This window comes from Chiloscyllium plagiosum, unplaced genomic scaffold, assembly GCF_037043375.1.
Source record: "Chiloscyllium plagiosum isolate Xiang-an unplaced genomic scaffold, Cpla_swu_hap1 HiC_scaffold_46, whole genome shotgun sequence".
Lineage (NCBI taxonomy): Eukaryota > Metazoa > Chordata > Chondrichthyes > Orectolobiformes > Hemiscylliidae > Chiloscyllium > Chiloscyllium plagiosum.
In genome coordinates, this window is record NW_028270184.1 from 6037242 (window position 1) to 6057225 (window position 19984).

Genomic DNA, 19984 nt, shown 5'->3' on the forward strand with positions numbered 1-19984 from the left:
TACTCAGAGAAAGGAATGCCTTTTCACAGAGGAGCCACAGGAATGTGTTTGGCATCCGGGCTAACCCAAGGATGCCAGGAACCAGCACGTGGTAAAAGGCTAAGGCATTCCTGTGGGCGCCCGTGCACAGTTTCCCCTCAGGATCGTGATGTTGCATGTCACCATCGGCCAAGCCAGAATGGTCAAACACTGGCATTTCACAGCTCGCCCCTCAATGAATGGATTTACCTCTCTCTCTCTCTCTGTCTCTCTCTCCTCCTCTGTCGTTCCCAAGCCCCATCCAATTCCTTCTCATTCCACAGAATCCCAGAACGATCCATTTCTACTGTGCAGCCAACCTGGACAAAACTGCTGCACCCATCAAAATACGATGGGGGTGACCTCAGTGAAGACTTCCCCTCCCCTTACAGCAGCCAACCCACTCAAAGCACCGTGGTTAATGTTTTCGAGACCAACGTTCGGCAAATTCTCACATATTTATAGGGGTCCACAGCACAGGATAAGGCCCTTCAGCCCATCAAGTCTACCCCAGTCAAAGACAACCACCTCACTTTTCTAAACCTGGAACTCCCTCCCCAGTGGCATCATGGGTCAACCCAGAGCAGGTGGACTGCAGCGGTTCAAGGAGGCAGCTTACCCCCACCTTCTCAAGGGGACAACCATGGACGGGCAATAAATGCTGGCCCAGCCAGCGACACCCAAATCCCACAAAAGGTTAAATCTTTTAAAAATTTCCCAGCACTTGGCTCATAGCCTTGGCTTCACAAATTATCACCTAAATCTCTCTTCAATGTATATGAATAGAAAGGGTTTAGAGGGATACAGGCCAAGTGCTGGCAAATGGGACTAGATTAATTTAGGATATCTGGTCAGCTTGGACGAGTTGAAACGAAGGGTCTGTTTCCATGCTGTACATCTCTATAGCTCCATGTAATGATGAGTTTCTGTCTCTCTCATCCTCACAGGCAATGAGTCTCTCTCATCCTCACAGGAACTTCAAGACTAGGGAGCATATTTTCAAGGTGAGGGGAGAAACATTTAAAAAAGACATGAGGGGCAAATTCTTTATACAGAGAGTGGTTCGCGTGTGGAATGAATTTCCGGAGGAAGTGGTGGATGCGGTTACAATGTTTAAAAGACATTTGGATAAGGACATGAATAGGAAAGGGTTTGGAGGGATATGGGCCAGGGGGGACTAGATTAATTTAGGGTGTTTGGTCGGTATGGACGAATTGGACCGAAAGATCCACTTCCATGCTATACATCTCTATAACTCTCACAATGTAAATGGGATTGTTGCATGTTTATCAGGAGCCCTGAGAAATGGTACCTTCAAGCAGTTTATTAAACATGAAAGCTGCACTAACACCTGTCAGATGGGACAACTCTTGCTGCCTTCTGACGCGGATGCCAGATAATCCCATATCAAAGAAGAGAAAGGGAGTTCTCCAGGGTGCCCTGCAGCCAAGATGGATCTGTCTGACCCAAGATCAGGCAAGTAGGAACCATCTGTCCATTAGTTCCACTTGTGGGTTCTTGCTGTGCACCGTGGTGCTTCTTACAATATGACAGCGGTAGCACTTTCAAGACTCCTTCTCTCAAAAGCGCTTCGGGATGTCCTTGGGTTCCAGATGGCGCTACATAAATGCAAATCTTGCTTTCCTTTATGGAATTGGCGGGGGGATTCACAACTTAGACAACCTTTGTATTCCTTCACCTGCATACCTGACCTGACACGCGGAAAATTCTCCAAATCGAATCGGTGGTTTCAGTTCAGCACAAGTTCCGCCTCCCCTCGCCTTCAAGGATCTCAGTGAGACAGGCCAGTTCTGTGACAGGAATGAAGGGCTCCTGCCTGAAACGTCGACTTTCCTGCCTCCCAGATGCTGCCTGACCTGCTGTGCTTTTCCAGCACCGCTCTAAACTTGTCTCTGATCTCTAGCATCTTTCGCTCAGTTCTGTGACAGCCAAGGGGCACGTGTGGCTGGAGTTACTGCTCGCGTTTAATTGTCTGAAACCAGTACTCACTGCTAGTCAAGCTTGGGTAACAGAAGCCAAGATGTAAGGAGCCATGGCCTTTTGGGGATTACCCAAAGTAACGATGGCATTACCAACAATTCCAGAGAGGGGTAGGCACTGCTAAGTCACACTAGTATGCCCTAGCTGCTTTACAGAAGACAAACATTTCTGACATTGAGTCACATAACAAGGAGTTGTTTAAAGGAAGAGAGAATTGGAGTTGGAGTTGGAATTAGCCTTTATTGTTTCGTGCACTCAAATGAGTGCAGTGAAAAGTTTGCAATGTCGCCTTTTGGTACCATCTTGGATACAGAGTACCTAGGTACAGGTAGTTCTCCTATAATGTTGTTCCCCTTGCTATGTCTTGTTATAGAAAATTGTGCAACAGAAGTAATGGGGCTTAAATGCCAGGCTGGTACAAGCGCAATTTCCCAGTGTAACTGTCGTATTCCTGGCTTCTTGTGGAGTGGAGTTTACACAGAATCTGCCTCTCTGCCATTAAACTCTGTGAAACTTCCAGAAGTTGGGCAGGAATGGCTAAAGGGATGGGATGCTCTGAAATGGCCAGGAGTTCTGACGGGACTCGGGTTTCAGAGAGAATGAGGCTCTCAGATCCTCCCCCTGCCCTTCAAACGGAGACTGGGTGAACGTAGATCAGGCAGAACTTGGGGATGGACTGGAGTGGGGAGAGATGAAGGGGCTGGACACGGCTGCATTTGCACCTTCTTTTGCTCCCTATCTCTCTCTCTCTCTTCCCGCTCCTATGCCTCCCAACTCCGTGCATGATCCCAATAAGCATTCCAGCAAATATATTCCAATGTTCGCTTCCCCTACTTTAGTTGCAGACAGAAGCAATAAAAAAACAAATACACACACACAGACGGCAACCTATTGCAATGGATAAGCCAGCAGAATAAATCTCATCTGGCTGGTAATACAGGGGATGGAATTGCACAACAGCAAACAGGACTTCACCTTATAATAAAAATGGTGAGCTAACATAACCAGGTTAAAAATCACACGACACCAGGGTTATAGTCAAACAGGTTTAGTTGGAAGCACTAGCTTTCAGAGTGCTGCTCCTTCCTCAGGTGGTTGTGATGAAGGAGCGTCGCTCCGAAAGCTAGTGCTTCCAAGTAAACCTTCCAAGTTGGACTATAACCTGGTGTCGTGTGATTTGTAACTTTGGCCACCCCAGTCCATCACTGGCATCTCCAAATCATAACATAACCAGGAGATTTAGAGTATCCAAAAAAATGGGTGAGCAATTCACAAATCGCATTTACGAAATGCATGTTACAGGAGAACTACCTGTACAGATACTTTAAGCGTTTGTTACAGAATTGAAAGAGTGACAGAAGTAGCTTAGCACAGGAATGCAAAGTCTTAAAAAGTTGTCAAATTAAAGGCCTTTTCACTTGAGTCTGTGTCCACCATGTTTCAGGGGTGGGGGGTGCTTGGTGGGAGGTCTATGCTTGGAAGTGTACAGCCTCAGACCCTGGGCGGCTGAATGCATCGGAATAAGTGATGGAAACCGGAGAATGCTGAAGGGATTAACACTGGAACATACACTCAGTCAGATGCAAAATCTCAGGAGCAAACTGCAGGCGCTGCACCGAGCAAACTGGTTACCTCAGGAGCAGTACATAGACTGTCCAATCCCAAAAGGCTGAGCTAGTTACAGCTTAGTAACAGCGGCCCCAGTGCAGAGAGGGGATAGTCCACGCTGATGTCATAACCACTCCCCTCCCCCCCCAAACACCCACACACACATGCACGCACACACACACATGCATGCATACACATATAGGTTTGTGGGGTGAATTTGTACTTGCAGAATTACATTTTACTTTGCTCAAAAACTGCATGAATCCATATAAGATTCTGTAAATCCGTTTTTTAGATCAGAATCATCCTGACCATTGTGGCACGGACAGTCTCACACAGGGAAGCTCACACCTTCAATACATTATCTGGGCCAACATGACAGCAATTGTTAAAGTTCACTTGAGAATGTAACTTTTACAAAAGTTTTACGATTTACATAGGAAAGAAGTGAAACCACATAGTCATTCTAAAAGATGAGAGACTTAACAAACAATCCTGGTCTTATTAAATATATCATTTCAGTTACATCACACTGTAAACCTTTGCTATAAATTCTGTGTCTTATGATCTTACTCTCCACAACCACCTGACGAAGGAGCAGTGGTCCAAAAGTTAGTGTTTCCAAATAAACCTGTTGGACTATAACCTGGTGTTGTGAGATTTTTAACTCTGTACGCCCCAGTCCAACCCCGGCATCTCCAACTCATGATCTGATGGGACAGCAATGTACTCACGGTGCTGGTGACGACACTTGTTGCAGTTACTGAACCCCCAGGACGCTCCCACACTTCCACAACAATCTTCCTCTTTGGTCAGACCCGGCAGTGGCTTACTGCACTGTGTGAATAAAGAACAAAACCACAGAAATGGATTGTTAAAGCACACCGCTCCCCAGTGAGCAGACACCTTGGCGCGGAGCTTTCCATTTATAAATTACAAAACTACGAGGTGAAGGGTATTCTGATGGAAACCGTAGTCAAAGTGTAAAGTGACACTCTCACCTCTCCCCCGACACACAGCCACTATCTCTTCACCGACCCCAACCCTTACCCCACACCCCACCCCATATTGCCCTGTAGGGCCCAGGGATGTGCAGACTGGGTTAGACCAGCTGTGGGAAATGCAGTGTTCCAAGGAAGGGGGTGGGATCTGTTTGGAATGCTCTTCAGAGGGTCGGTGCGGAATGGATGGGCCAAACGGCTCACTTCCACAACATAGGGGATTCTATGGACAGTTCGGTTGCGGAGCCAGGTCTCCCAGCCTAGACCTGCGCCATGCTCAGCATCCAAACCACCACTCCCCCACCCTACTCCGCCCCGCACCCGGTAACCCATTCCTGGATGTATCGCTACTTGGTAAGGCAACGGTACCATTCAAGATCGGAGACGGTTACAGGGAGTGGTGAACTCGGCCCGGACAATCACAAAGGCCAACCTCCCATCTTCAGATTCCATCTACCAGGCCCACTGTCAGGGAAAGGCCGCCAGCATTCTAAAAGATCCATCCCACCTGGCAATGTTTTTCTACCATTAGGGAGAAGGTACAGAAGCCTGAACACACACAACAGCCAGTTTTGAAACAGTTTCTACCCTACTGTTGTTCGAATACTGAATGGACTCACAAACTCTTAACATTCGCCTATACTGATGTTTTTTGTTTTTGCTGCTGTTTATCTATTATTTACTATCTATGCTACTTAACTCTGTGATTTGCCTGTATTGTTCACTGTGCCTCGGTACACGTGACAATCAATTTAATTCAATTCAACTTGCATGAGGGGTGAGGCACCATTTGCCCGAGTGACGCTAAGCTGGCGAGGGGCAAAATCCATCCAGCTGGTCTTTTGTTTTTTGGCCGCAGGGCATACCAGCTTCACCAAGGCCCCACCTCACCCCAGACCAGGAGAGGGTCTTGCAACTGCACACGTTTGCTCACAAAATGTGGGCGCCGCTCGAATTCAGTTGCACGCCCCTAATTGTACACGGGAAGGTGGTGGCCAGCTGCAGCCCTGAGCAGGAAGTGTGGTGGTTGGGAGGGGAGCAAAGAGCGCAGGGTGGGGAGTGCCATTCAGGGGAGGGAGTCACAGAATTCAGACCCAGTGACAGCAAAGGTAAGGCCCTTACATATCCAAGTCAGGATGGTGTGTGGCTCAGAGGGGAGGTGGTGTTCCTGTATATCCGTTGCCCTTTGCCCCAAGAGGGGATTTTGCAGACCGAAGGTGAGCTATGGGATCCTGCTCCCTTTGAGTCGGGGTGGTATTTGTTACAAGTCCAGACCCATAGTGTTCAAGTTAAGATATGAATTACGTTAAACTAAGGTGAAATGGAGTGAGTTGAATCTGAAGTTGTTGGTTGAAATAAGAGGGAAATGTTGCAACAAATGAATGTTTTGCACTGAGGATTGGCACCCAGAACGTAAAATAAAGAAGGGTTTGTTTGTTTAAATTCTGAGTTGACTCCCAGTCACACATGGGAAAAGGTTTGAGTGCTCCTTTTTGGAGTAGACACAGAACAGACCTTTCAGTCCATGCCACCGAGAGATCCTAAATTAATCCAGTCCCATTTGCCAGTATTTGCCCACATCCCTCTAAACCCTTCCTATTCATTTACTCATCCAGATGCCTTTTTAAACGTTGTAATTGTACCAGTCTCCACCACTTCATTCCATACACACACCACTCTCTGCATGAAAAAGTTGCCCCTCAGGTCCCTTTTAAATCGTTCCCCTCTCACCTTAAACCTATGCCCTCTGATTTTGGACTCCCTTACCCTGGGAAAATGACCTTGACAATTCACCCTGTGCCCCCCCATGATTTTATAAAGGTCACCCCTCAGCCTCTGATGCTTCTGGGAAAGTAGCCCAACTCTATTCAGTCTCTCCCTGTAGCTCAAACCCTCCAACATCCTTGTATATCTTTTCTGAACCAAGATTTCCTTTATTTTTACACTCCATTCTCTTTGAAATAACAGTCATCATTCCATTTGCCTTCTTTAATAACTACTGAACTTGCATGCTAACAGTTTTTTTTAGTATTTATGCATGAGAGTCCCAAATTGTGGCTTTCTGCAGTCTTTCTCTGTTTTATGAAAATCCAGCTCTCCTGCAATTCTTGCCAAAGTGCACAACCTCATATTTTTCCACACTGTATTCCATCTGCCCACTCGCTTCACTGGTCTAAATCCCACTGCAGGCTGTTTGTGTTATCCTCAGACCTTGTCCTCCCACCTATTTTGTAATCTCAGCAAGAGCACATTCACTTTTCTCATCTGCATTCCCTCTTCCACCATCGTTTCAATGAATTAAAAATATCAGGAATCTGACACATAGCTCAGATGTTTAATGGGAAACTGGACAAGCACACAAAGCAGTAAGGAACAGAGAGATAAGTTCTTTTTCATGGGAGCCAGGGAGAGCTAGCCATTTGGATACAAGATTGGCTTGAAGGTAAGAGAGAGAGGGTGGTGGGGGAGGATTGCTTTTTGGACTGGAGGCCTGTGACCAGTGGTGTGCTGCAAAGATCAGTGATGGGGCCACTGCTTTTCGTCATTAATGTAAATCATTTGGATGTGAATATAGGAGGCATGGTTAGTAAGTTTGCAGATGACACCAACATTGGAGGTGTAGTGGACAGCGAAGAAGGTTATCTCTGAATACAACAGGATCTTGGTCAGATGGGCTGAGGAGTGGCAGGTGGAGTTTAATTTACATAAATGTGAGGTGCTGCATTTTGGAAAGGTAAATCAGAGCAAGATTTATACACTTAATGGTAAAGTCCTGGGGAGTATTGCTGAACAAAAAGATCTTGGAGTGAAGGTTCATACTTCCTTGAAGGTGGAGTCACAGGTAAACAGGATAGCACAGAAGGTGTTTGGTATACTTGCCTTTATTGGTCAGTGCACTGACTATAGGGGTTGGGAGATCATATTGTGGCTGTACAGGACATTGGACAGGCCATTTTTGGAATACTGCATTCAGTTCTGGTCTTCCTGCTGTCGGAAAGATGTTGTTAAACTTGTAAGGGTGCAGAAAAATATTTACAAGGATGCTGCCAGGGTTAGAGAGTTTGAGGTATGGGAAAAGGTTGGGACTATTTTCCCTGGAATGTCGGAGGCTGAGAGGTGACCTTTTGGTGGTTTATAAAATCCTGAGAGACATGGATTCGGTGAATAGATAAGGTCTTTTTCCCAGAGTAGGGGAGTCTAAGACTGGAGGGCATTGGATTAAGGCAAGAGAAAAGGGACCGGAGGGGCAACTTTTTCACGCAGAGGGTAGTGTGTGTATGAAATGAGCTGCCAGAGAAACTTGTGGAGGCCGGTACGATTATAACATTTAAAAGGCATCTGGATGGGTACATGAAAAGGAAAGGTTTAGAGGGATATGGGCCAAATGCTGGCAAATGCGACCAGATTAATTTAGGATATCTGGTCGGCATGGACGAGTTGGACTGAAGGGTCTCTTTCCATGCTGTAAAACTCTATGAATCTATAAGTTGGCTGAGTGAGATGTGGTTTGTATGGAGTGCACTGAGCAGATGGACTGAATGGCCTGCAGTTTCGATGATCGGAAACCGATGCTGGGTGAGGAGGTTCTAATGAATCCCAACATACAGTGCGACTCAGGCCGGCACAGGAAGGAGCTGAGCCAGATACCCAGGAAGGGCACCAGCATTGGTGGGAACAACGAACTCCGGAAGCAACGAACCCTATCCCAGAGAGGAAGGGATGAGAGATGATCTCAGATCATGACCGTAACCCACCAGCAAATTGAAAATACTCACAGTGCAACCGGAGGAGCCATTTTGGCAAAACAAAATGGAAATTTAGAACATTCCAACAGCAAGTGTCCTCACTGTTGAGGAGATGGGTGGTAACAGATGTGTGGTTTGGAATGACATGCCGAGCATTTAACCGAGGCAGTCCCTGACATGCCTCAGTGGTGTGCGCGCACTCACCTCTGACTCAGCGAATTGTGGGTTCGAATCACACGCAATTCCCTCACGGGCATCACTGGCTAGGCCACCATTTGTTGCCCATCCCCAGTTGCCCAGAGGAACAGCTGAGAGTCAACCATGTCGCTTTGTGGGTCTGGGAGTATTGGAGGAACTGTGGGGGAGGGGTGGGGAGCAAGTTGATCTCGAGGCTGAGATTCTGAGATTGGGAACGTGCTCCCTGGAAAAGTGGGCATGGGCTGATCCCGCCAAGGGTTTTGGAAGGGTTGGAGTTCACCAAGGGTGTGTGTTTGTGTGTGTGTGTGTGTGTGTGTGCGCGCGCGTGCAGGTGTTGTGTTTGTGTGTGTGTGTGTGTGTGTGTGTGAGAAAGTGTTTGTTTGTGTGTGCGTGTGTGTTTGTGTGTCTGTGTGCATTTGTGTGTGTGAAAGTATTTGTGTGTGTCAGTGTGTGTGCATGTGTATGTGTGGTTGGGAACTCTGTGGACAGTGGGTAGGTTGTTAACTGGAAGTCATAGTCCTAATATTTCTGTGTTGGTTATGTCAAGCTAAAAACAGCAAAGAAATAAATTATCTCAACATAGGAACGCCAGATTTAGGCCATTCTGCCCCTATTAGTCTGGTTATGGCCTCAATTACACTTTCCTCACAACCTAGTGCCCCTGATGTAACCTCCCTCCTGCCATCACCAGCAGCTGATGGTGCTGCCATCTGCAGGTCATTGGCTCAACTGAGTGTTTAAAAACCTGTTAATTAGCTCGGCAACATCCAGGACAAAGCAGTCCTATTGGATGGCGCCAACATCCACTCCCTCCACTACTGATTATCAGTTGCAGCAGTGTGTGCCCTCTGTGCAAGATGCACTCATCAAGGCTCCTTTAACAGCAAACTCTGGCCACTCTCATCTTGAAGGGCAGCAGACAAACGGGAACACCAGCCCCCTGAAATTTCCCTTCCGAGCCACTCACCATCCTGACTTGGAAACATATCGGCCGTTCCTTCACTGTCGCTGGGTCGGAATTCCTGGAACTCCCTCCCTACAGCCAAACCCATTTACAACCAACACACCCAGGGCTATGGCAGTATGTGGGCCTGAACTCGACCAAAGAGCCAGCCCCGAGCAGCCCGCGTGACCGCTGACCGCGCCGATTCCCATGAGAAGGAAAGGAGTGCCGCTCACCATCTTTGGCAAGGTTTCCTGAAAGCAGCGGCCCAGTTTCTTCTGTGAGGTGGGGAGGGTCCTGGGTGGGTAATGGTTGACTTTCTGCACGGGTTGGTGGTGGACCAGGATCGGCTGGTGCAGTAGGTTCTTCTGCTCTCCCAGGTAGCTGCCCAGGCTGGAGACCCCGTGGATCTGCACCATGGCTTCCGCAGGATGCTTGACGTGCAGGTTTATGACAGGCTGTGGCTGTGCTGGAATAGCGAGGGACACCATCATCAGTTATTGCCTTGGGGGAGATGGGGAAATTAAAATAGTGACGTTTCGCTCTGGTCACATTGGTGAGGCCACCCAAGTCTGGGGCACATTGCGTCTTCTTATTGAAGGAGGACTGTCTGGGTAAGGAATCTGTACGCTGTAGATAGAGGCTGTTCAACCCATTGAGTCTGCACAAACCCTCCATCGGATATCTCACCCCAATAATTAGACGTTAACCGTGGCTCATCTGCCTGCACTTCCCTGGACAGGACAGGGTAACGTTTAGCATGGTCAATGCACCTAACCTGCACATTTTTGGCCTGTGAGAGGAAACTGGAGCACCCAGAGGGCACAGACATGAGGACAATGTGTAAACTCTGCACAGATAGTAGCCCAAGGGTGGAATTGAACTCAAATCCCTGACATGGTGATGCAGCAGTGCTAATCACTGAGCCATGGTTCTCCTGAATTTTCAACTGAATTTATTAGCCTGTATTATATTGTCCAGAGCTCTAGTAATCAATTAACGAATCAGTTAGGGAGGTGTTGGCCCTAGTATTATCACTAGACTGTTAATCCAGAGACCTAGGTAATTAGCTGGGTTCAAATCCTGCCATGGCAGATGGTGAAGTTTGAGTTCAATTTTAAAAATCTGGATTTAAATGTCTACTGATGATCATGAAACCATTGCAGAAGTTGCTGGAAAAGCTCAACAGATCTGTCAGCATCTGTGAAGAGAAATCAGAGTTAATGTTTCAGGTCTGGTGACCCTTCCTCAGAACTGGAGAAGAGTCACCAGACCCAATCATTAATTCTGATTTCCCTTCACAGATGCTGCCAGGCCTGCTGAGCTTTTCCAGAAATTTCTGTTTTTGTTTCTGTTTTACAGTATCCACAGTTTAGATTAGATTAGATTACAGTGTGGAAACAGGCCCTTTGGCCCAACAAGTCCACACCGACCCGCCGAAGCACAACCCACCCATACATTTACCCCTTCACCTAACACTACGGGCAATTTAGCATAGCCAATTCCCCTGACCTGCACATCTTTGGACTGTGGGAGGAAACCGGAGCACCCGACACGGAGGAAACCCACGCAGACACAGGGAGAACGTGCAAACTCCACACAGTCAGTCGCCTGAGGCGGGAATTGAACCCGGGTCTCAGGCGCTGTGAGGCAGCAGTGCTAACCACTGTGCCACCGTGCTGCCCACTTTTGGATTTTAACCAATGAAACCATTGCTGATTATTGGAAAAGCCCATCTGGGTCACTAACGTCCTTTAGGGAAGGAAACTGCCACCTTTACCTGGTCTGGCCTACATGTGACTCCAGACCCACAGGGATGTGGCTGACTTTTAACTGTGTACTGGGCAATTAGGGACAGGGCTATAAATGCTGGCCTAGCCAGTGATGTCCACATCCTGTGAGTGAATAAATTTATAAAAATGGCCACATAAGATGGATAAAAAAACACACTTAAGAGCTACTTTGGATGGTATAGTGGCTCAGTGGTTAGCACTGCTGCCTCCCAGCGCCTGAGACCTGGGTTTGATTCCAGCTTCAAACGACTGTCTGTGTGGAGTTTGTACATTCTCCCTGTGGCTGCGTGGGTTTCCTCCGGGTACTTTGTTTTCCTCCCACAGTCCAAAAATGTTTAGGTTAGGGCAGGTTGGCCATGGGAAATTGCCCCGCTGTGTCCAGGGATGTGCAGGCTAGGTAGGTTAGCCACGGGAAATGCAGGGGTACAGGAAAAGGGTGGGGGGCTGGGTCTGGTTGGGATGTCCTTTGGAGGGCTGGTGCAGAGTTGATGGACCGAATAGCCTCTCTATGATAGCTGTCCAATGGCTCCTTCACCTGTATGCATGAATTTCTAGACAAGAGAAGGACAGAGGTCTGCCCACTCTGCTTTCTATCTACCCTGCCATCACACGGTACAACAATAATGGAGGTGTTGACAATGTTGAGTCAAGAGACAATGGGGGGTGAGGAAGGCTCCAGAGGTGCATGGCTTTGGGAGCTGAGCTACAATTCCCTTCTGGAGTTACAGGTTTGGGTGGGATGCTCTTCAGAGGGTTGGTGCAGACTCAATGGGCTGAATGGCCTCTTTCTGTACTATAGAACATAGAACATAGAACATAGAACATAGAACATGGAACAATACAGCACAGAACAGGCCCTTCGGCCCACGATGTTGTGCCGAACTTCTAGCCTAGATTAAGTACCCATCCATGTACCTATCCAAATGCCGCTTAAAGGTCGCCAATGATTCCGACTCTACCACTCCCACGGGCAGCGCATTCCATGCCCCCACCACTCTCTGGGTAAAGAACCCACCCCTGACATCTCCCCTATACCTTCCACCCTTCACCTTAAATTTATGTCCCCTTGTAACACTCTGTTGTACCCGGGGAAAAGTTTCTGACTGTCTACTCTATCTATTCCTCTGATCATCTTATAAACCTCTATCAAGTCACCCCTCATCCTTCGCCGTTCCAACGAGAAAAGGCCGAGAACTCTCAACCTATCCTCGTACGACTTCCTCTCCATTCCAGGCAACATCCTGGTAAATCTTCTCTGCACCCTCTCCAAAGCTTCCACATCTTTCCTAAAGTGAGGCGACCAGAACTGCACACAGTACTCCAACTGTGGCCTAACCAAAGTCCTGTACAGCTGCAACATCACTTCACGACTCTTGAATTCAATCCCTCTGCTAATGAACGATAATACTCCATAGGCCTTCTTACAAACTCTATCCACCTGAGTGGCAACCTTCAAAGATCTATGTACATAGACCCCAAGATCCCTCTGTTCCTCCACCTGACTAAGAACCCGACCATTAACCCTGTATTCCGCATTCTTATTTGTTCTTCCAAAATGGACAACCTCACACTTGGCAGGGTTGAACTCCATCTGCCACTCCTCAGCCCAGCTCTGCATCATATCTAAGTCCCTCTGCAGCCGACAACAGCCCTCCTCACTGTCCACAACTCCACCTATCTTCGTATCATCTGCAAATTTACTGACCCACCCTTCGACTCCCTCATCTAAGTCATTAATAAAAATTACAAACAGCAGAGGACCCAGAACTGATCCCTGCGGAACTCCACTTGTAACTGTTGGGATTCTACAAAATCTGCCGTATGGGTTTCCTCCGGGTGCTCCAATTTCCTCCCACAGTCCAAAGATGTGCAGCTTAGGGTGGATTGGCTGTGCTAAATTGCCCCATTGTGTCCAGGGATGGACAGTGAGTTAGCCATGGGAAATGGAGGATCACAGGGAAAGGATTGGTGGCTGGTTTTGGGTGAGATGTTCTTCGATTGGCCGAATGGCCTCTTTCCGCACTGTCGGGATTCTATGATAGATTCGCTCGATCATTTCACTGACAGAGTTGGGATCTCGCTCCGTGTGCTGATCTGAGGAAACCTTTGAATACAATATTTTTGCAACATCGCTTCATGTGGGTCGACCCACTGAAGCCTGACCTGACGGAATACTGCGGACCCTTTCCGCAAATGAGGAAAGAAAGAGAGTCCAATACCTTCCGGTCTGTGATGAGGTCCTCTAGAACTCACGATTCCGTAGCTGTACTTACCCGGGGAATGGTCCCCGGGACCCTGCGAGTCCGGGGTGAGCTGGAGGGTGAAGACCGAATGTTTGTAGGCTTCAGAGGCCTTGTCTGGGAGCTGCTCGCCTGCCTGCGGCTGGTGAGGCTGGCCCTGCCCGCTGACCGCAATCTGGCAGAACTTGCCGGTGAAGTTGGACGGGCAGTGGCATCGGTTCCTGGAGCTGCATTGCCCTCCGTTCATGCAGGGGAGCGGGCACACCACTGGAAATTCAACAGAAGAAAGAACAATTAGCCCTGAGATAACAAAATCTGATCCTTCTGTTCCTTAACGGCAGACCTCTGTTCTCTGCAGTAAAAGTGAAGAGCTACTTGTAGAAAGTCTAAAAATTAGCTTTTGGGGATGATAGCTAGACTGAGAGGGGGCTCCTTTCTCCAGACTAGGGAAGATCACAGCCTGAAAGATTTTGTTGAATTTCAAACGGGTACAGTCAGATAGACACAAGGAAGATGTAGGCCAGACCCAAACTTGGATAACATAACATTGTGCAGTGGTATAGTCACTGGCTTAACAGCGAATGGCCCGTATCACACTGAATAAACACTGACTCTGTACGGTTACACAGTGAGTGACCCTTATCCTGCTGAATAAACACTGACTCTGTACAGTTACACAGTGGGTGACCCTTACCCTGCTGAATAAACACTGACTCTGTACGGTTACACAGCGTGTAACCCTTGCTCTGTTGAATAAATACTGACTCTGGACAGTTACACAGTGACTGACCCTTATCCTGCTCAATAAACCCTGACTCTGTACGTTTATACAGCAAGTGACCCTTACCCTGCTCAATAAACACTGACTGTGTACGGTTACACAGTGAGTGACCCTTACCCTGCTCAATAAACACTGACTCTGTACAGTTACGCAGTGAGTGACCCTTAACCTGCTGAATAAACACGGACTGTGTACAGTTACACAGCAAATGACCCTTACCCTGCTGAATAAACACTGACTGCGTACAGTTACACAGTGAGTGACCCTTACCCTGCTCAATAAACACTGACTCTGTACAGTTACACAGTGAGTGACCCTTACCCTGCTCAATAAACACTGACTGTGTACAGTTTCACAGCAAGTGACCCTTACCCTGCTCAATAAACACTGACTCTGTACGGTTACACAGTGAATGACCGTTACCCTGCTGAATAAACGCTGACTCTATACAAGGTGTTGTCAAACAGGAAGACCTAAGGGCTCAGATAGATAATTCTTTGAAGTTTGTGTCACAAGTAGACAGGGTGGTTAAGAAGGTGTTTGGCACCCTCGCCTTCATTCCTCAGACCATTACATACACGTATTTGGACGTCATGTAGTGATTGTACAGGATGGTGGTGAGGCCACTTGTGGAATATGGCGTACTGCTCTGATTGGCCTGCTATAGGAAGGATATTATTAAATTGGAACGGGTGCAGAATTGATTGATAAGGATGTTACCAGGACTGGAGGGTTTGAGTTATAAGGAGAGGCTGGATAGGCTGGGACCTTTTTCACCAGAGCATAGGAGGTTGAGGAATAACCTTACAGAGGTTGAGAAAATCATAAGTGGCATGGATAAGATGAATAGCATAGGTCTTTTCTCGAGAGTAAGGGTGTTCAATACTAGAGGGTGTACGTTTGAGGTGAGAGGACAAAGGTTTAAAAGAGACCTGAGTGTAACTTTTTCACACACATGGTGGTGCGTGTGTGGAATGAGCTGTCAGAGGATGTGGTAGATGCAGGTGCAGTTACAACGTTTAAAAGACATTTGGACAGGAACACAAATAGGAAGGGTTTAGAGGGATATGGGTCAAATGCTGGCAATGGGACTCATTTAGCGAGGGAAACTTTGTCAGCATTTGACAAGATGGGCCGTCGGGTCTGTTTCCATGCTGTATGACTCTATAACTCTATTAGAAATACTCCATATCTAACCCTGTGCTTACCTGACCAGGGAATGTTTGATGGCGACAGTGTAGAGGGATCTTTACTCTTTTTCTAACCCCGTGCTGTCCCTATCCTGGGAGTGTTTGATGAGGGACAGTGTAGAGGAAGTTTTACTCTGTGTCTAACCCCGTGCTGTCCCTATCCTGGGAGTGTTTGCTAGCGGACAGTGTAGAGGGAGCTTTACTCTGTATCTAATCCCATGCTGCAGCTGCCCAGAGAGTGTTTGACACCTTGCCCACGAAACGGGAAGCATTTTAGACTGAACACTGACCTCCTTCGTAACAAATCGTACAGAGTCAGGTAGCAGTCCTGCTCCCCAGTACAAGCTGCTGCTAGCTTTGAGCAGCTGTGGCCGCTTGTGGTCTGAATCCAGAATGTTTGCGGTAATTGGAAAACATTTGTAACAAGAGCTCCTCCAGTCAGAGATGTAATCCAAGGAAGGATTCCAATGAACCAGATCATTCTTTGTCCAGCGTCTTCAATCTGTCTTGCTGATTCGGATCCAACCCTGAAGCCTCTGATCCTGATCCAAGAACAAGTTGATCTGCACTTTTTCAAGTATTTGAGTCTGAGAATGTGGGAGGGTACATTTTTCATTTTCCATTCCTTTATTCTCTAGATGGGGGCGTCACTGTGAAGGTCAGTGTTTGTAGCATGTTGTATTTAGAGCTTATACCTCTCCCCGCTTATTATGAGCTGCTGCAATCAATGTTCCATCAGTGCTGTCAATCTACGGCAGTTCCAGATTTCACCTTCCCTCCTCCCCTCCCCCCACTCCCCAATGATGACTGAATGCCAGCATCACAGGATGGTTGGGGCGCAGAAGGAGGTCAATGCATCAGTACCAGCCCCTCAAATGAGCAACGCACCCCAGCGCCAATTTCCTGTCTTCTCACCCATCTTTTCATTTTCAAAATGGCTGCCAACACCATCTTGAATGCCTCCCAGATGTTCACCACGACCCCTGTGAACGCACATCTCCTCCTGTCTCCGTGGGAACAGTTTCTCCGCTGCCTGCCCTGTCTCTACCTCTTGTAGAATCCCCTATAAAAGCAGGCCATTCAGCCCATCACCGGGGCTCTGAAGAGCATCCCACTCAGACCCACACTATCCCACTAACCATGCATTCCCCATGGTTAACTCACCAAACCCGCACATCCCTGGACACTACGGGGCAACTTAGCATGGCCAATCCACCCTAACCTACACACCTTTGGACTACTGGAGGAAACCAGAGCACCCGAAGAAAATCCACGCAGACACGGGAAGAATGTGCAAACTCTACACAGACAGTCACCCGAGGGTGGTATCAAACCTAGGTCCCTGACGCTGTGAGGCAGCAGTAGTGTCCATTGAACCACCGTGACACCCAAAGTAGCTCTTAAGTATATTTTTTTAAATCCATCCTTAGCCTCACTTTTAAAACAAGAAGCATTGAAGGTTTCCCAGTTGTACTAGGCATTTGGATCAAAGTCTAAGGGGTCATGTAGGATCCTATACCTATTCCTGGGGCAGCTGTCACCCTCAGGCAGCCTGCTCTAGGGGTTAGAGGTCGCGGGTTTAGAATGTGCTGTTGAAGGTGCCTCGGCCAGTTGCTGCAGTGCACCATGGGAATTGTGGGCAGTCCATCATCAGTCAGCCATTTCAAGAGCAACCTCTTTCACCTTCGCTCTGAATTAATATCCATTCTAAGAGGAAGAGCCCTTAGGAACCTTGTTAGGATCACTTGCTTCTTTTTGTCAAATCCATTCACAGGATGTGGGTGTCATTGACCAGTCCGGCATATATTACTCATCCTTAGTTGCCCAGAGGGCAGTTAAGAGCCAACCACATTACTATGGGTCTGGAGTCACAGGTAGGCCAGACCAAGTATAGGGTTCCCTTCCATAAAGGAAGTTAGTGAACCAGATAATGGGCTTTTTCTGACAATTGCCAATGGTTTCATGGTCATCATTAGCACCTTCATTCCAGATTTTTATTGAATTCAAACTCCACCATCTGTCATGGCGGGATTTGAACCCAGGTCCCCAACACATTTACCTCGGTCTCTGGATTAACCCAAAATGAAGACCTGTGGTTGCTAGAAACCTGAAGCAAAAACAGAAAGTGCTGGAGAAACTCAGCAGGTCTGGCAGCAGCTGTGGAGAGAGAAAGCAGAGTTAGTGTTTCAAGTCCAGTGACCCTTCTTCAGAAATGTTCCGGACGTCAAATGTTGACCGCTTTCTCTCCACGGATACTGCTAGACCTGCGGAGTTTCTCCAACAATTTTCTGTTTTCCGTCTCTGAATTAATAGTCTGGTTGTAATACCACTAGACCACTGTTCCCCCTTGTAGGTAGGTAGTTAAGTCTTTAAAGTGAAGGTGCTGTCAGATCAGGATGAATCACACAACACAGAAACACACCCTTCGATCCAACCAGTCCATGCCGACCATGATCCCAAACTAAACTGGTCCCACCTGCCTGCTCCTGGCCCACATCTCACCAAACATTTCTTATTCGTGAACTTATCTCAATGTTTTTTAAATGTTGTAACTGTACCTGCACCCATCATCTCCTCTGGAAGTTCATTCTAGACATGAACCACTCTCTGAGTGAAAATTGCACCCCATGTCTTTTTAATGTCTTTCTCCTCTCACCTTAAAAATGTGCCCCTTAGTCTCCCAATCCCCCCACCGTAAGGAAAAAACACCTGCCATTCACCTTATCTATATGCCTCAGGATTTTATAAACCTCTAACAGGTCACCTCTCAACCTCCTACGCTCCAGTGAAAAAAGTCCCAGCCTATCCAGCCTCTTCTCATAACTCAAACCCTTCATTCCCTGCAACATCCTGGTAAATCTCTTCAGAACCCTCTCCAACTTAATAATATCCTTCCTATAACAGGGCGACTAAAACTGGACACAGTATTCCAGAAGAGGCCTCACCAACGTCCTGTGCATCCTCACCATGACGTCCCAGCTCCTACACTCAAAAGGTCTGAGCAATGAAGGCAAGCGCGCTGAACACCTTCTTAATCATCCTGTCTGTAGAGATGCAAACTTCAAAGAATTATGTACCTGAACCACTAGGTTCTACAACACTATCCAAGGCCCTGTTTTTAACTGTATAAGTCTTGTGTTTGTTTCTGTGTTGAAAAATGCAAGTGTAGGAGGTAATGGATGAAGGGATATGTTGTGGACTAATGAGAAGGCAGCAGAATTTGGGATCAGGCCAAGTTAATGTAAGGTGAGAGTCATAGGATACCAGAATAGTTCAATTTAAAAGTAACAAAGACATGAATGGGTGTTCCAACAACAGAGGAGCTGAGGTAGGGTTAGAGTGAGGTGGAAATAGGCTGGAGAAGGAACTGGGGGGTTGTTAGTTGAAAACAGCCCTTAATTGGAGTCTGTTTTCAGTTTGAGAAACCTCAAGGCTGGCAGTCCCAGAAATCCAGTCAGTTCGTAGCCCTAATAAGGCAGCATTTGCAGCAAGTCAGCCATGTTGTCGCAGGCTAACGAGGCCTCCAAGAAAAAGCGATAAGGGGAAATTAGACAAATCATTACATCCTGAAAAGTGCTCTTTCAGAGACTGCACTCCGGAAGGTTCCTCGGAGACCAGGGGCTAATGAGACCTCTGCGGCAGAAAATCTCTGACAGAAACAAAGCCATTTTCCCAACGCAGAAGTTAGCTGTAAAAAAAAAGAGGCCTACCGAGATTCCTTTCAGTCACCCACAAAAGCGCTCACTGATCCAGGCAATGTCAAAGATCAGGCTTTCAGGTAAAACACAGGCCAAGTTTTTTTTATATACTATTAAACACTTTCACTGTGAGGAAGTACTTAATTGACAGGAAGCAAGGGTAACTGAAAGACACACAGAGTACTTAAAGCTCTTTGTAGCGCAAATTAAAATCCATAATTTTCTGGCATTGGGACGAGGAGCAAATCTGTGCCTCAGAAAGAGTGCCTTTGAAATGAAGAATTCACGTCCCAAAATAACAAAAGGGTAAGTCAAACCCATTGACATCTCATAGCCACAAAGCAGAATGGTGAGGGAGGGGATCAATTAGGCCTGGATTCACTTGTTTAGAAGAATGAGATCTGATTATAATGCACCAATTTCTAATGGGGCTGGACAATTTGATGCAAGGAGGATGTATCCCCTGAGTCATAGATTAGATTCCCTACAGTGTGGAAACAGGCACTTTGGCACAAGTCCACACCGACCCTCCGAAGAGTAACCCACCCAGACCCATTCCCCCACCCTATATATACCCCTGACTAATGCACCTAAAACTATGGGCAATTTAGCATGGCCAATCCACCCTAACCTGCATGTCTTTGGATTGTGGGAAGAAACTGGAACACCCGGAGGAAGCCCATGCAGACACAGGGAGAACATGCAAACTCCACACAGATAGTTGCCCAAGGGTGGAATCAAACCCAGGCCCCTGGTGCTATGAGGCA

At 47.3% G+C, this 19984-nt stretch overlaps 1 protein-coding gene across 3 annotated transcripts in view; it reads right to left on the reverse strand.

Annotated features, from left to right (window-relative positions):
- The window catches only part of ltbp3 (latent transforming growth factor beta binding protein 3), a 183103-nt gene that overhangs the window by 80847 nt on the left and 82272 nt on the right, over positions 1 to 19984 (reverse strand). For 2 of the 3 annotated variants that reach the window (XM_043682670.2, XM_043682669.2), the window contains exons 2-4: positions 13528 to 13815; positions 9752 to 9984; positions 4362 to 4464 (exon numbers count right to left, since the gene is read on the reverse strand). In XM_043682670.2, the coding sequence (XP_043538605.1) occupies positions 4362 to 4464; positions 9752 to 9984; positions 13528 to 13815 (624 nt within the window). The remainder of the gene's footprint in view (positions 1 to 4361; positions 4465 to 9751; positions 9985 to 13527; positions 13816 to 19984) is intronic. The other variant, XM_043682671.2, reaches the window with a different exon arrangement.